This window comes from Callorhinus ursinus, unplaced genomic scaffold (genome assembly GCF_003265705.2).
Source record: "Callorhinus ursinus isolate GAN/ISIS: 27379988/994484 unplaced genomic scaffold, GSC_fseal_2.0 scaffold20, whole genome shotgun sequence".
Lineage (NCBI taxonomy): Eukaryota > Metazoa > Chordata > Mammalia > Carnivora > Otariidae > Callorhinus > Callorhinus ursinus.
The window spans coordinates 4,379,976-4,397,984 of NW_027397082.1; the positions used below are offsets into that span (position 1 = coordinate 4,379,976).

General features: G+C 39.7%; 1 protein-coding gene across 1 annotated transcript in view; it reads left to right on the forward strand.

The window, feature by feature from the left end:
- Positions 1-230: 230 nt before the first annotated feature.
- The window catches only part of PDZD8 (PDZ domain containing 8), a 79,221-nt gene continuing 61,442 nt past the window's right edge, over positions 231-18,009 (forward strand). The window contains exon 1 of the mRNA XM_025881106.2: positions 231-1,298. Within this exon, the coding sequence (XP_025736891.1) occupies positions 427-1,298 (872 nt within the window). The 5' untranslated portion in view covers positions 231-426. The remainder of the gene's footprint in view (positions 1,299-18,009) is intronic.

Consider the following 18,009-nt stretch of genomic DNA (forward strand, 5'->3'; position numbering starts at 1 on the left):
GGGCGGGGCTGGAAGGGCGCCTGGGAGGTGAACAGGGACCCGCATACGCGCGCCCCGGCGCCGGGTGCCAGGCGACACCGCCGAGAGCGAGCACGCCCCTGACGTCACGCGCCGTTCGTCCAATGAGCACAGGCCGGAGGGAGTGCCGTTCCGCCCCCTCCGGCCCGCCGCCGCCGCCGCCGCCGCCGCGGCTGCCGCCGCCACAGCAGCCGCCTCCGGGAGCGTCTGAGGAGTCGCGGGCCGCTGCGGGCTCGGGCGCCGCACCGCGCCTGCCGGAGCCGCCGGACGAGGCCCAGGGAGCCGCTCGCCCCAACCCCGCCGCCCGATGTCCTCAAGATGGAGGCAGCGGAGGCGGCGACGTGAAGAGAGCGGCGCTGTGGGCGCGGGAGCAGGGGCCCGGGCGGCCCGGGCGGAGGCGGTGCCGGGATGGGGCTGCTGCTCATGATTCTGGCGTCGGCGGTGCTGGGCTCCTTCCTCACGCTCCTCACCCAGTTCTTGCTGCTGTACCGCAAACAGCCCGAGCCGCCGCCGGACGAGGCGGCCCGCGCGGGCGACGGCTTCCGCTACATCAAGCCGGTGCCGGGCCTGGCCCTGAGGGAGTACCTTTATGGCGGCGGCGGGACTGAGGAGCCCTCCGGCGGGCCCCCCGAGGGCGGCGCGACCCCGGCGCCGGCTCCCGAGACCCCCGCTCCGCCGACGCGGGAGACCTGCTACTTCCTCAACGCCACCATCCTGTTCCTGTTCCGGGAGCTGCGGGACACCGCGCTGGCTCGCCGCTGGGTCACCAAGAAGATCAAGGTGGAGTTCGAGGAGCTGCTGCAGACCAAGACGGCCGGGCGCCTGCTGGAGGGGCTGAGCCTGCGGGACGTGTTCCTGGGCGAGACCGTGCCCTTCATCAAGACCATCCGGCTCCTCCGGCCGGTGGTGCCCTCGGCCAGCGGAGAAGCGGACGGCCCCGAGGGGGAGACGCTGCCCGCCACCTCCCCCGAGGAGCTGGCCTTCGAGGCGGAGGTGGAGTACAACGGCGGCTTCCACCTGGCCATCGACGTGGACTTGGTCTTCGGCAAGTCCGCCTACCTGTTCGTCAAGTTGTCCCGAGTGGTGGGGAGGCTGCGCTTCGTCTTCACTCGCGTGCCCTTCACCCACTGGTTCTTCTCCTTCGTGGAGGACCCGCTGATCGACTTCGAGGTGCGCTCCCAGTTTGAAGGGCGGCCTATGCCCCAGCTTACCTCCATCATCGTCAATCAGCTCAAGAAAGTCATCAAGCGCAAGCACACTCTCCCGAGTTACAAGATCAGGTGAGAGGGAGGGAGGTGGGGGAAAGATACCCTGCCGGCGCGGGGGCCTAGCTGCCGGGAAGTCGGGCCTGGGCGGGATGCTGCTGCCTGCGTGGAATGGGAAGGCCGGAGGCTCATCCCCAGCCCCTGCTTTTCCAGGGATCTCCCCAGCCCTGGCCGGACAGGACCCGGGAGGAAGGCGAGTAGTGCACACACATTCTTTGCTTCCAGAGGGCATCAGTATGAGCCAGAAGGCTTCTTGCGTGTTCGTGGGCACTCAGGGTGCTGTCCGCGTGGGTAGGAGCAGCATGTTGAAAATGTAAGGGCAGTCCCCCTAGTCCCCAGGAGTCGGTTTTGGGACTGGTGAGAAACTGTTCCTGTATGTGGTTGCGGCATTGAGGGCGGTGTTGCAGCATCACCTTGACCACGTTGAGAAATTGTTCCTGAACCCAAAGAACCGGCATGAGAAAGAAGTGTGCGGATAGCCCGAGGCTGTTGTATTTTGCAACTGCAGGCCACTTTTGCAGTGGCGCTTTGGCAACTTTCAGGGCAGGGCAGTAGTATCTGTTATATTTTCCCACAGCAAATTGAAAACCAGTTTGGGAGCCTATACGTAGATGTTGTGTTACTGTCATCTTCGAAGCCCTTTGGGGTAGGTTCTGTAGCACAGACCTAGATTCTGCTCATGTATCAACTCGGGCTGCAAGTTTCTTACACAGTACCGGAGATCACCCTGCAGATGGAATTTTAATGATAGGTAGTGATTTTAACTTTTTAAAGCTCTCCTGTATGTGGTGGCTTAATTTTATGTAGTATACTCTTTTGATTAATCGGCAGGGGTTTTTTGTTTTTGGTGTTTGGAAGAAGTGGAAGGGAAAAGAAAGTTTTGTAAGGATAGGGGCTTCATCTACTTTGGTCTGAATTGTTGGAGTAGAAAGGGTCATACATGGCTGTTTCTTCAAAATCAGCTGAATTTTTTATCACTTTCTGTCCTCTGATTTTCTGTTCATTAAAATGACTCTTGGATTTTGACAGTCTGATGTTTGCCTTACCTAGTGCCCTCTAGTTGCATATTTCTAGATCACTAATTTTCTACCAAAGTGTCAAGCAACAGTGACCCAAGTAATCCAGAGATATTTTATGTTTGGGTTTGTAATGGATTATTGACTTCTGTATGTGGCAGATACGCCTTACTAATTATGTTTTGTTTAGGCTAATAGCATAGAGTGACAGCTTAAAAAACTGTTGAGTGGCAGGAGAAATTCACTTTATAATGGATATATTTCCATAGATTTGCAGAAGGTGGTGAACTGGTTGTTCACTGTGCTTGATTTCCCATTCTGTGAAGTAGAACATACTTTATGAAACCTGCTCTTCAAGCTTTGGAATGTAACTGACTAAATTATAAATGAGTTCTGGTATTTATTTAACCAGTGAGATGTTTGTTTATAGCAGTGTTTTGCTAAGAAAGTAATGAGAAAAAATTACAGATTTTTGGCATTCTGCTGTTTTCTGGGTAACTTTCAGGTAATAAAATTTGACTAAATTGTTATTTGGGGGGGTTATTGCAGAATAGCTAGTGGCAATGAGGTTGGATATCATTTTGAGGGTTTGTTTTTTTTTTAATGTAGACTTGGAATTCAGTTAAATCTGAAGGAAATTATGAATAGCAGTTATGGAGACAGTAGGTTTTATTGCTTTGAAGGAACTTTATCATCTGTATCATTGAATAGCATCGCCATTTAAAGTACAGTAAAATTGCCTTCATTTACTATATCTGAAGGGGTTTTTTAAAAACATAGCATGTGTCTGGTTATTTTTGATAGTTCAAATTTTAAACCTTACACATTAAACGGTCACCTCCAGAAATGTACGTTTGTGCTCTTTATATTAGAAGGCATTTCGGTGGTAAATCAGTACATACTAACAGAACTTATTACTTAATCTGCAAATATTTGTTGTACACCTGCTATGTGCTTATCATTGTTTCAGTGTTGGGGCTTCAATAGTGAACAGCCTCAACCATTGTGGAGCCTAAAGTGTCATGAGAACTGAATTAACAGTACTTAATATGATTTAACTAGAATGTGATTGATTGATGGAGGGTTGAAGTAACTAGGCAGCTGATTTTAGTTAAGTAAAAGAAAATAATAGAAGTGTGAAGATGAAATGGGCTGCCCCAGGAAGTGTTGAGTTCTCTTGTCTATGTAGCTTTTCTGCCAGAAGTATTTTAAGCTACTGATGTTGTGGAGCGGATTCAGATTTCAGTTAAGAGAATGAATTAAAATACATTTAAGATGTATCACAATTCTCATAATGAGAATTAAAGTAGCTATTGTTTACCCTTTTATGTAGATGAGAGAGTAGTGCTCAGAGTAGTTAAATAACTTGCTTGAAGTCACACAGCTGTTAGGTAGTAAAATCCAGCCCTGATAAAGCCAAAGCTACCTTTTTTCCTTCAACTCTGTCACCTAGTTCTTAAGGTTTTATTTTTTGTTTTTTTAAGTATGTTACCAATATAACATATATGGAGGTACCTTTACAAATCAACTGAGAACTCTGAGAAGAGTGTAACTAAAGGGTTTTTTTTCTTAAATTGAAAATTTTGAGAGCAGATCCTTTAAAGGTTTTATCGTCGGGTGCTGCCCCACATAGTATTTCTTTTTTAATCCAGCAGATTTTGTTTCCAAATAGAAGGTCTGCTTGTTTATCCTTTTTAGCCATCTAATCTACTTAGAGCTAAAGCAGTAAAGAAAATTGTATTGAGTCTTAGGATCCTTTGGCACTTTAATTATTATATAACAGAAATACCTTACCAGTTAACATTGTTGTCACTTCTCCCCACCCTTTATTTGTTTTTCCATTTCATGTTTCTAAAGTGAAAGTGACCTATGAGGAATGCCAGTTCCTGATGTCTCAATCTAGAGATTCGAAGGAGTTCAAGTGGTTTGCTTTCTAAGGACTGTGAAGATTAACACTTCATTTTACCCAACTAACATAGTTTGTAAAACATTATAATGTTTTTAAAAAATGAGTTATAATATGTATACATTTTCCACATATTATAATTTAGTTTTACTAATATAATTCTAAGTTCATCTCCCTCAAATGCTGTTTTGAACTTTTTCCCTAAAATGTATACTTTAAATAGTAAATTAAAGTACTAGTATGTGGCGGGGGGGCTACCAGGTTTTTTTTTTTTAATTAACTCAAAAATTAGTCTTCAGGAAAGAAAGATTACCACTGATATTTATGATTACATGGAGAATCCATCTTCATTGTGAAATCTGAGTAATGGTCCAGGGTTGGGAGTCAGAGACTTGAGATTCTTACTGATGCTTCTCTTCCTAGACTCTTCTTATTGCTGTTTTAGCACTGGTTGCATACTGAAAGGCCATATTCAGTTTGCAGGTACTTTTTATTTGGCCTCATGGTATTTTTCTGTTGTTGTTTCATAATTGCCAGTATTTAAAAAGGGAAGATTTTGCATGATTTGGATTTCTGGCTTCTCTTAGGAAACATTGGAAGATCTTGTTGCACCAGGCCTGCATTCCTTATAGCAATAACAGGATGGAGAGATAGGTCTGGTAGCAGCTGCAGGAAGTTCTTATGCATAGTTTATAGTCCCCACCTACTTGCTAATGGTAGTTGTCTGGCCTGGCATCGTATGAATTTGAGATCCTTTCTAAATAGGGAGTAATACTGTTGTTAACCAGTGAAAATGGGAAGAGTTAATAGCTGGATAGTAAAGGGTGATAATTATTACTCTTCTTTAAACATTATTATCTTTCAAGGGACTTTGAGCAATTTTATTTTATAAAAGACTTCAATATAATGTTAAATTTAAAAAAATTCTACCAGAATTTTTTAAAAAAATCCCTTGAAACATTTTTCATTCTCTACAGTACAGTGGTAGTAAGTACATAGTGGCTGTTTTTCACTTGAGTATGGTGGATTTTTGTTTTAGTGTGAAGTGGGTCATTAACTATCTAAGGATATACTAATCTGATCTACAAATAAAGGAGACATCTACTTGTTGATATTTGAATTTGATGAATGCATGGGAACAAATATTTGGGGGAAAACTTCACTCTTCAGGTTCATAGAATATCTTCTGAACATGGCTATTTTTGTCATAACTGTTCTGTTCTTTTACTCCTGAAAAGCTTTGTGCTCGTATACATTTGTGGAAATTTTTCAAATATTCCTACTGACTAGAGATCAAGGAGGACCACTGTCCCATCAAAGGCAAGGACTGGGCTGTATTTAGTTAGGTAGAGCTTTTTAGCATGTTTTTATTTACCTATATCTTCTCTAAGTATACCATTTATTTCAGAGAACTAAATTAGGCTTGGTCTGGAAAGCCTCATGCTCTATAATGTGGTCTGTAATTATTTTTTCTTTGTCTTCTGAGATGAGGAAGAAAAACATTGACTCTTACTGTTAATTATAGCTTTTTCATTTTACTGATTATTTGAAGTAAAAGTTTTTTTTTTTTAAGATTTATTTTAGAGAGAGAGAGTGCAAGCACATGAGTGGGAGGGGCAGAGGGAGAGGGAGAGAGAATCTCAAGTGGACTCCGAGCTGAGCATGAGCCCAACACAGGGCCTGATCTCACGACCCTGAGATCATGACTTGAGCTGAAACCAAATCATGACTTGAGCTGAAACCAAGAGTCAGACACTTAACTGACTGAGCCACCCAGGCCCCCTGTAAAGATGGTTTGAGTAATCATGTCTTACAAACTTTTCAAAGTAAATTTACTGAAAGCTGACAAAATCATTTGTAAGTGTCATATACTGTATTTATTCACTTACTCTTTCATATACTGTATATGGACAACTTTTAAAAGGTGTCTTAGGCTGGAAAATATTTTACGGTAGCTTCCAAAATCCTTAGTGATTGTAGGAATCATAGTTTTACTTACTAAGGTTAGTAGGAAATATAACCTTTGATACTTTGGGAGAGTACAGACAGGGACATTATTGTATCACTCTAGCTGTTCTGGAGTAATGATGTAGTAGTAGATGAATATCTGTATAAACAGAATTGAAAGATCATTGTCTTAGATAAATAAAATCGTTTTTAAAATACTTATTTTCAGTAACTGTTTCCTGAAGACTAGCATACCTAGTGTTATGGTAGGTGTGGTGAAGGATAAAAACGGTTATAACATAGTTCATGCTTTTAAGCTGGTTAATCTTTCTGGAGAAAACAGAACAATTGAAGCTCATTATAATGGCATCTTGGATATATTTGAGACCTTCCGTTTTGTGAGGAACAGGAAGAGGAGAGATCAGTATCTCTGCTGATGACTGTCCTATAATATTTTGTGACCTTAGGTCCTTGGTACACCTAAGTATACTCCCATTAATGCTGGTTTTACTTCTTTCAAGTTAGGTTTTCTTTTTTTTTTTTTTAAGATTTTATTTATTTATTAGAGATCGAGCGAGAGAGAAACAGCATGAGAGGGGAGAAAGTCAGAGGGAGAAGCAGGCTCCCCACTGAGCTGGGAGCCCGATATGGGACTCGATCCCAGGACTCCGGGATCATAACCTCAGCCGAAGGCAGTCACTTAACCAACTGAGCCACCCAGGCGCCCTCAAGTTAGGTTTTCTTAAGCTTTTTTGAATTATTGTGATTTGGGCATTTGTAACACTTTAGATGGAAAATAACATACTGATAAATTAAATCTTTGCTCTAGAAACTTGGTTCACACATTGAAGGGAGAAGAGTAATTATGAGGAGACTATTAGATTCTCATGAGTAGCGTGCATGCCTGCTGGCTGTCCAGGAAAACCCCAGTTAGTTTCTGAAAATAGCCAAAGCAGATCACTATAAAGTAGATTGTATGGGAGGAGTATACCTGCTGGTCAAACACTTAATATTGACTTATAAATATCACGGATGATCTATCATATGAGGCACAGGCAAGGATAATAAAACCAGTTTGCTAACTATATGCCAGGGACTGCGTGGGCACTTCTGTGCACTTGCTGCCTCAATAGTTAAAACTACTGCGTGGGAGAGTTTAGTATCTCATTTTTACAGATGTGGAAACTTGAGACTTAGAGGGGGTTAGTGACTTTCTCAAAGAAAGAGTCTTGACTTCCAAAGCTCATGCTGTGTTATTTCTGTAGAGGTAAACCAACTGTAACTCTAAAACAAGCTGATGTTAGTCCTTTGAGTTAAGAATGGTTTTTACATTTTTAAACTTTACATTTAAAGTTGCTGAAAGAAGAATATGAGACAGATCATATGCACCCACAGATTCTAAAATATTTACTATCTGGCACTTTGTAAAAAAAAGTTTGCTTTAAATGTTTAAACAAAAAAAACTAAAAAACAAGACAAAAACTCGACTTAAATGCCTACAAAAAAGGAGTAGATGTACATATATGTTGAAAGGTACTTTTAAGCCTTTTGAGGGTTTTATCTTTTTGGATTTTGGAAAGCTAATGAGAACTGTGGCTCTCTGCAGAAAAATGCATGAACAGATTTTCAGTAATTTCATGAAATTTATGGTGTGCTTAGGGTTCTTAGACTCCAGGTTGAGTAATAAGCACAGACAGAAGGATACAACTTTGTTGCCGTAAGTATAACTAAAACTAACATGGTTAAATATTAAGCACTTTAATAATTGTGTTGGCCTTCTTAGAAGGTATACAGGACTCATATGGCTCAGACATTCCTAAAAATTCTTTATCCAAGGAAGTATAACCAGTCTTTCTTTTTTTCCCCCCCCTCTTAGTAAGATTCCCTATAGCAGACTGAGGCTTTTTGAATCAGTTGTTCAGTAAGAATATTTGACATTTAAAGTTAGAGTTTCTACCACCCAATACCATGTTTAGAAGTTAAATATTGACCTGACATTTCTTCCTATCAAATTCTCTATTTTCTCAGAACAGTGTCACCAGGAAACAAGTGCTGTTAAATCCCTTTGTTCCATTACGAGAGTCATAGGACCTACTGACACTTGGCATGGCATCAGAGAACATCATACTTCACAAGAAAGTCATAAAGCAACTACCTAGTTATTAGTACAAGTTTTACAGAAGTTTTGTTTGAAAATGTTTCTTGCCGAATTGCTAAGACTTACATAAAACCACATACATACTGTACTTGTACCAGAGAAAATGGAGGACTACATGTTAATTATCTTCAGATGAGTAGAACTGCAGGTGCTAAGTAGAGACTGTCACTGCTATTGGAATTATTTTATTTTGGGGGGTTGCAGCTATAGAGAAGTACTTAAATTGTCTATTCCAGTCAATAGAGCTTTGGGGTAATATGTGCCTGATTTTAGCACTCTCCCAAGCAAGAGCCCTTGAACAAGAGGCCTTATCTTCCCTAGTCTCAATTTCCATATCTGTAAAATGGAAATGGAAATAATATCTATCTAATGTAGAGATATTAAATGTCACATATATGCTATCTACTGAATAAACATATCTTCCCTTTAGTAACTCATTGAATATACACATTTATTGATTATCCTACATCTGTCAGTCTTTTTACTCAAGATATGTCAGACATTTGCTAGGTGACACATTAAACTTGTTTCCCCTTTCAGAGGAATGATAAGCTCATTGTAAAAATTCAAATGGAAAATATGAAATATCAGTGAAAAATCTGTAATATCTTAAAATGGTTAAATTCAGGGACTGTTCTTCCATACTTTTTCTTAAATATATTCTAATTTTTTATAAATTAATAAAAACAGGATCATCCCATTCTTAGCATCTTGCCCTTTTTTTTTTAAACTTACTATATCTCGGCTTTTCTCAATATACCTACTTCATTTGTTTTAACAGGTTCTTAGAATTACATTGATCAGAAGTACTATAAGTGAACCAATTCCTTATTGATTTTCTTCATTTTTCTAACTAATAGAAATAATGATACCGTAAACATCCTTCTACCTGTATCTTTGTAGATATTAGGTTTTTTCTTCTGCTGTTTCTTCAGTTTGTTTTTTGTTTTTTGTTTGCCGTATTTTTTGCAAATGCTCAAATGGTATTTAGGAACATAAAGAAGTTGAAAATGTACTCCTCTCCCTTTTAATTTCATCCCCCAATACATCCAGTGTTAAGTTTGATGTGTATACCTAACTCTGTGCTCAGACACATATTCAGGCCTCTGGCATGCTGAGGAGGTTCCTCTCTCTCCCTCTCTTTCTTCCTCTCCCATCTTCTCTAACTCTTTCCTTAACAATAAAATGGGGGAGTATATTATAAATGTCACTGGGCAGATTGGTTTGTAAGAGTAACATGGATATCCCTCCCGGCAGTTTGTGTGGGTCTCTCATTCGCCACTTTGTTTCAATCCTGGCTTCGACTCCAGCTTTGACCTTACCTTCTATAACTTCCTTTCACTTAGTCTGTTCTGGCCTCCTGGCTGTTCTCACACTCCACGCCTGCCCCCGTCACAAGGGCTTTCCCAGTTTTTCGTTAATAATGTTTTTCCCACAGAGAGCCAAAGAGCTCACACCATTTTTCATGTCCCTGCTGAAATACCACCTTTTGACTGTCCTATATGAAAAAGCACGTTAGCCCTTTAAATGCCAGAACTTTTTTTTGTATAAACTTTTTATTGACATATATATGTGTGTGCGTGTGTGTGTGTCTGTGTCTGTGTAGATAGAAACTGCCCAAATCCTAAGTGTATGCTTGATAAATTTTCACAAAGTGAAAATTTCACAAAGTGAAACAGCTCTGTATTTGAAGTGCTGGAATTTTGAATTCTACCTCTAAAGAGCTCTGTATTCTTTGACTTTCATAAACAGATGTACAGAACATGTTTTAACCTTTTTTTAAATGATGGAAGGTTGTTACTATAAACACAGGCTGCTGATATGTAACCTAATTCTGATTGTAAAATCACTATGGAAGAGGAGTGCCACCTCCCTTTACAAACATACACACGCACACAAATTATGCCGATTGAAGTCTCCTGCAGTTCACGGTGCTGAGTTAAGGTCTGTTGGGCACCTTGGGGGCACCAGCTCTCCTCTCATTTCTACAAAAACAAAACATGAATGTGTTTGCAACCTTCTCTGACACTCCAGAAATTGTGGCTTTTAATTTCACGTTCTTAGGAAAGGTCAGTATAGATAAACTCTAAATGATCCTTTCCTTGGACTGATATAGAATAACAATAAAACTAATTTTCACTGGTCTGGTGCATAATTAGCAATTTTCATGAAACCAGCAGAATGCTTTAGTACATGTATTTCTTCTCTAATCAACACATTGGGTATTTATGCCCATGAATTCTTCATGTATTGTCGGGAGAATGGAGGTGATGATATGGTGGGTGGGGTACTGGGATGTCTGTGCTTTGGTTTGCATAGCTTTGAGAAAAGAGCTAGAAAATGTCCCACTGCCCAGCATAATTAGTTCTTGTTGTTATGTACTTAAAAACAAGAATACTAGGGGGTGGCTGGGTGGCTCAGTTAAGCATCTGACTCTTGATCTCACCTCAGTTCTTGATCTCAGGGTCGTGAGTCCAAGTGCCGCATTGGGCTCTACACTGGGCCTGGAGCCTACTTAACAAACAGACAAACAAGAATACCATGATTAGCACAGTAAAAATGTTTTGGTTGGGCTTTTTCCTTTGTATTAAGTATCTGTATGCATACTTGGTTCAGTGGTAAGGAACATTGCCAGTGAAACAGGTATTTGTGACCTCAGTATGTTTAGAAACACACTTGTTTCTAACATAGAAACATAGAAACATACTTGTACATACTAGTACAGAAACAAACATTCTTGTAGGATCAACTCCCATATCCTACTTGTATAATCTGCAATTATAAGTGACTATTGTTTTTTGCTGTAAAATCTTAATAATAATGAGGACATATTTCTATTTAGTAGCTGGCTACAAAAATCTCTATTTTAAAAAAGAACTGTGTTCTGTTCTTAGATACAGGCATTTCATGAAGACATCAGTATCTACTAAATAGTGGATCTGGTGTTGGTGTTGTGTGCTTACTGTCCTTTTCACACAATAGTCTTTCATATATACTTGATTATACTCCTACTCATCACTAAGGATGATTGTGGTTGCTGACAACAGTCTTGCTACCTTAGTTATTTGGTCAAGCAAGTAAATAATTCAAAGCTTTTAGTTCTGTGAAACTTGCTGTGGTTGACGTAAGAGCCATTCTATTATAGCTAATTTCACTGTATGATAATCATTTTTTTAATGCACTGAAAACCTCATTTTCTTACCATAAGTATAATATTCTGTAAGATTTAGGACAGGTGATGTCTGGTCTATTCTAATATTTGGAAAGGTCATTAGTTCTCAGTATTTAACTTTGGGTTTTAAACAGGACTAACGTGTAAACTTTTGACATGGAAAGAATTTAAATGTAGCAAACTACGCGTCCTTCATTTACTAATACTGGAGTGGTAGATAGTACAGATTGAATTTAGTTCTGGCATTTTGAAATTAGTCAAGTTTAAGGAGAAAATTCCCAACAGTTTTAGTCTGTAATAAAGCCCATAAATACAATTTATCTAAATTACAGGCCATATTTTAGTAAATTGTTTATTTAAAATATCTGAGTAAATTATTCAAAATGTTTGGATTTTTTAGTGCTATAGACTTAGGATTTGGACTTGTTATTCCGAGAATCATGCCAGTCAACAAGCATTTATTAGACCAGACTCTGTGGTAATAATTGTTGGAGCCTTGGGGATACTTTGTGCTCTTAAGGTTTCTCTTGAAAGTAACTCAGCCTCTTTGTCCTGAAACAATAGGATTAGATGACCAGGAATTTCTCTTTTACTTCTGGAATTACTGTTGATTTGTTGATTTGTTGATTTAGTGTATTTTTAGGCAAGTCATGCAACTTGTTATTTTGAAGGCTTAATGAAATAAAAATTAAAGTTTTAAAAATTCTAAGAAAAAGGAATTATGTAATTATGAGGTGGCATTATTATTCACTTATCTGTTATTTTTACAGAGGTCTCATGTAGGGATTTCTCTCAAATATGCAACTACAAATCATCTTAAAAATACTTAAGTAAAAATTTAATAAGTTCCAACTTTAGGTAAGAGAAGCAGAGATACAGACAATATTAAAGCATTTATGTTTCAGAATATGCTTTGCTACTTTTATTTGGATAGAGAAAAAATTAGGAGAAAGCTGGACAGATATATAACCTTAAAGTATTAACTTTTCTCCTTATTTCTCTTGTTCAGATCTTTTGCTATTCCTTCGTGTCTTGAATGGAGTTTTTGTCTATTTGATACATCTAACTGGCTTAAGATCAGACATTTGTATTACATACTTCATTGTTTATGTCTTTACCATAGTAGAGAAGTGATAATTTTATTTTAAGATGTTTTCTCTTTCCCCATCCACTAGACTTAAGAGATTCAGTTTACTCTGTGTTTGGTACCATCTTTGACCAGGGCACTATACACTGTAAAGAGAATTAGTGCTAAGAGGGAATAAATAAAACAGCCCTTCCTGTGAGAAATTTTTTTTAATCTAGACCTGAGAAACAATGTACTTAAAGTAAGATGGTGGGTTAGAACTTAGAATTTAAGAATTGCCATGATAGCTGTTAACCTTCTAACGTTAAGTGGTTTTCAGGGTATGGCTTGGGACCACTTTGGATTTCCAAGACCCTTGCAGAAGGGTAGAGTCTACCATGTCAAAACCATTCTCATAACAATACAAAAATGCTATTTGCCTTTTTCAGTCTCATTCTTTCACAGGTTTTTCCCAGGATGACGTCATCATCCTGACAGCAAATGGAATGTGAACTTGTGAGCTTGTGTATTCTTGTGTTTCAGATAGTGTTATTTTGGGGGGCACCTGGGTGGCTCAGTTGGTTAAGCATCTGCCTTCAGCTCAGGTCATGATCCCAAGGTCCTGGAATCCAGCCCTGCATCTGGCTCCCTGCTCAGTGGGGAGCCTGCTTCTCCCTCTCCCTCTGCCTCCTGCTCCCCCTGCTTGTGCTCTCTCTCTCTCTGTGTCAAATAAATAGAAGTTATTTTTTTTTAAGATTTTATTTATTTGAGAGAGAGAGCACAGGCAGGGTGAGTGGCAGGCAGAGGAAGCAGGCTCCGCACTGAGCAAGGAGCCCGATGCAGGACTCGATTCCAGGACTCAGGGATCATGACCTGAACTGAAGGCAGACGCTTAACCAACTGAGTCACCCAGGCGTCCCTAAAAGTGTTATTTTTAAAAGATTTTATTTACTTATTTCAGAGAGCATGCACGGGGTGGGGTGGGGGCAGGGGCAGAGGGAGAGGGAGAAGCAGACTCCCTGCTGAGCAGGAAGCGGGGCGGGGGGCCTTGATCCCAGGACCAGGATCATGACCTGAGCCACCAAAGGCAGATGCTCAACCAACTGAGCCACCCAGGCGCCCCTGGGTGGCTCAGTTGGTTGAACGACTGCCTTCCGCTCAGGTCATGATCCTGGAGTCCCGGGATGGATTCCTGGGATCGAGTCCTGCATCGGTCTCCCTGCTCAGCAGGGAGTCTGCTTCTCCCTCTGACCCTTCCCCCTCTCATGTGCTCTCTCTCTCTCTCTCTCTCTCATTCTCACTCTCTCAAATAAATAAAATCTTTAAAAAAAAGTGTCATTTTTAATTACAATGTGGTAAATGTGTATATTATCCACATAAACAATCGGTCTTTAGAGTCCTTAATTTTTTAAAATGTGTAGGGGCCCTGTGAACAAAATATTTGAGAACTGCTGATCTAATCTCATTTATTTTTACCATATGGGAAGGAGATACCCCTGTTGCCTCACTTTCTGAGTCAGCTTTAATGAACATTACATACATTATTTTCAGTTGATTTATAGTATTTAATTCTTGGTGTTGTAAGCAGTACAGGTTTGAGTGGATCTGTTGTAGTTATGATTATGAAAGGCACTTGAACTTCCTCATCCTTAGTTTCTTCATATGTAAATAAGACTTACAATGCTACACATTGTTATGAGTCATGAGAATCAAGGATGTATATGAAAGTATTGTATCATTCACAGACATGCTAGAAATCAATAAAGTAGTAATTTTTGTATTCTTTTATTAACAGGTGTGTGTTGGGGGAGCTGGTAGAGAGGAGTAGAATTTGGATTTAAGGACAGTTCTTTTCTCCCCCAGCTTTGTGAAAGCTGAGAATTTCAATTTTATTGATTATAGGCTATGGTAAGGGACCCTCACATGTGAGTTGTGATGAACATAAAAAGATATGAGATTTATCAGACATGGTCAAGAGGATTACTTTGGTTGCCTGAGTGGCTCATTTCATTTGATACTGTATCTCTCCTGTGCACAGGATATCAGTTAACATTGAACTCAAAGGTGAGTTCTATTATGAGGGACTTGCAGCCTCTGTTATCACTCTTTTGTTCAGTGTATACAGTGTATATATAAAACCACATCAGAAAATGGTGAAGAATTTTAGATCTTGATTCTTCTATGCAGAATTAGGAGTTTGGACAAACGTGAATATTTCATATTAAGTAGAGGGTAGGTAGATGATTGGGAAGAAGTTTTTATAACCGTGTTTGTTGTCCTTATTCTTATTAGTTTCATAACTATTCATGGGTACTTTTTTCTCCTTAGGAGTACAGGAATTAAAATCACTTTCCCAAGTATAGACTCTGTCAGCATGGTACGCACCCAGGAATTCCATAAATAGAATAATTCTCCATAGGCTTCCATAAGTCAGTGTCTTACTATATTCAGTTTTAATATATGCTTTAGTTACAAAGCTTATTGATGCAGAGGTAGAAAAGTAACAACTAAGGTAGGGAGGCATGCTGGCTATTATTAGTTTACCTGCACTTGCAGGTTGATATCCTCAGAAAGAACACAATTTTTAAAAAATCAACTGGTATGACGACTGAAATCATGGCCATGTGGAATCTAAAATCCAGGGAAGGCTAACAGCTATGACCTTGAACATCATACTTGGTGAGTGCTGACTCCTGAAATGGTTCTTTGTGGAAGAGAAGGAGTTTGCTCTGTGGTTATGTCTCCAGGAGACCAACCTTAAAATAGATAAATACAAAGTTTGATAGGAAATATTTCTAGAGCACCTCCCAGTGCCTAATGCTTTATGTGAACCTTCTCATCTAATCCTTACAATAACCCTGTAAGATAGGTAATAATTATTATCTTACCTTTACAGATGAAGAAACTGAGGCTCTCAAAGTTGAAGCAGCTTGCCCAAGGTCTTAAAGTTAGCAGATGTAAGAACCAAAATTCAAAACGAAGCACTGACTCTAAAACCTGTGTGCTTAACACTGCTTTAAACTGCCTTGTCAAAAGGAAGCTGAGGAGTAAGGGATGCCAAATGCTTTTTATTATTTCATGTAATTCTTATAACAGCTCTGTCAGCTGGGTGTAATTATTATCCTCCTTTTTCATATGAGGAAACTGAGGCTTAAAGTCAGAGTATGCTCAAGTTTATGTTGCTAGGAAGTGGCAGAACAGGATTCCAAGCCAAGCTATGTTCAAGCTCCAGAGTCTGCTCTTACCAACTATATTCTCCAGTAGCTGTCATGTATGTTTCTATTCTCCAGGCAACTCACAGTTTAGTTGGGAAGAGGGGGTGGTGTGAAGGGAGAGCTAGGGAGAAAGAGACAAGTAAACAGGGTGATTAGTGCATAATAGAAGTATGTGTAAAGTGCTTTTAGAACTCAGGTGAGGAAGTGATACTAGGTGGAGGGGACAGTTTACAGAGAGGAGGTGACTTTTTGAAGTAGAATTTGAATGGTGGAAGGAGCTTACCATGGGGGACTAGTTATGGGATCACAGTGGTTAGCAGGCAGACAGTCTCTCAGGAAAAATAATATGGCAGTACTAACCCTGGTAAGCATGGAGGAGTTTCTGTCATGAATTGTCTTTTTAATGTAATATCAATCAAATTGTTTAAGTAAAATTGAAAATTTGCAATTTAGTTTCATGGTTTACTAATATAGAAAATAAGAGTATTTTGAACCACTCATACTTTGTTTTCTCTCTAACTTGTATGTAGTTTTGTGTTAGTGTGCCATACTTAGTATAATAATGTGTACCAGAAAAGTTATGGCCAATTGAGGTTTTGTAATGATACTTAAATGCAGCAGGGGAACTCATTATTTAAAGGAATACTAAGATACCTCTGAAGAATGACAAATGAAACATTTTGAAAATAATCACCCCTGCTTTATCTAGTTTAGGTATTTGGTTTAGGAGAATTTGGAGCACACTTAGATTTTTTTAGTTCCTAATGTGAGAGAGCCAAGACTGTCAGACTGAAAGGCAAAAACCACACAGAACTCCCAATTGCCTCTTGAGAACTGCTTGTTCTACTCTCTTCCTTAGGATGTAGTGTTGCTTGTATTCCTGAACATGAAATAAGACTATAGTCTCTGAATGCCTAACTTTGGTCTCTGTATTCTCAAGCACATTTGTGGAAAGGGATGAGATGACATTTGAGCTGACCAGTTAAAGGACAGTTTATCTTTAGACACAGGCAGATGGGATAGAAGTATAGTGTTGGTGGGAGAAATAAAGGAACTGAATCAGGAATCAGGACATTGTATGGTTATCTTTAGGGATTCAGTGAGTTAAAGGGGAAGCCAGTTTGATAAGACTTGGAAGAAAACCAGAATCTGTGTGTCTGGTACGTGCCAGGAACTCCACTAGGTGTTTCCCTTGTGTGAATTTTCTAAGTCTTTGTAATAGTCCTATCAGGTAGCTTTTTATTTAAAGATTAACTGCAGGCTTTTGTTTTGGATTTTAAAAATACTCTTTTTAAGAAGAGGAAACCTGATTTCAGAAACCACAGTAACCAGTGAAAATCTGAGCCAGGCCAGTGGACAACATAAAACAACAGTGGAAGAGACATTTTAGCAATACAGTAGAGGGGAATGGAGGTGGAACAGATTAGTTGTGAGAAGGGAAAGAGTAAATAATGTAACTGCAGGTTCCCAAGTGTCTATGAAATCCACAGTGCCAGTAAGAAAATAGAAGAGGAGCAAGTTTGAAGAAAAGGTGTCATTTACTTTTAGGCATCAATATATAGAACTTGTAGAAACAGAGCAAATGATGTTGCTAAAAAAAGTATTGAAGAGAAAGGAGACAGGAAGAGAGAACTGAAGTTGTTTTAGTATGCAGAAAAAAACCTCTTTTAATTCTTCATTATGGAAAATTTCAAACTTAACTCAGAAGTTAAGAGAATAGTTCAGTAAACCCCCATAATCCATAGCAGACAGTCATTAATTTATGGCCACTTTTGACCATCTCTGTCTCCCCACACTCCCCTCCCCCTGATTATTTTGAAACAAATCTCTAGGTGTTGGGATTGTATGATTCTAAATTTGTGTTGTTTTCATGACACCCTCCCTCGACAAAGTCTCGTCCAACTTCTTCCTGAGTATTTCTAGAGATAGAAGGTATGCAATGCAGTGAAATAGCGGTGTCTTTTTTTTTTTACGTGCTCTAATTGTTAGTGAATTTTCCCTTTTATTGAGCTGAAAACTTGAGCAGATTTATTACTTTGGCAAAGACACACAAGCCCATGCTGAAGTCAAGAGTAGATTTAGACCTCAGACTATTTTTATATTGGATTTGTAGTAAACCCTCTTTCTCTAAAGATCACAGTGTTTGCAAACAGTTTTACTGCTACCATGTGATGGAGATGTCACCAGCTGGCATTCAGGGTGCTTATACAGCATTCTTGAAGAAACATCTTAGAGAAAAAACATTT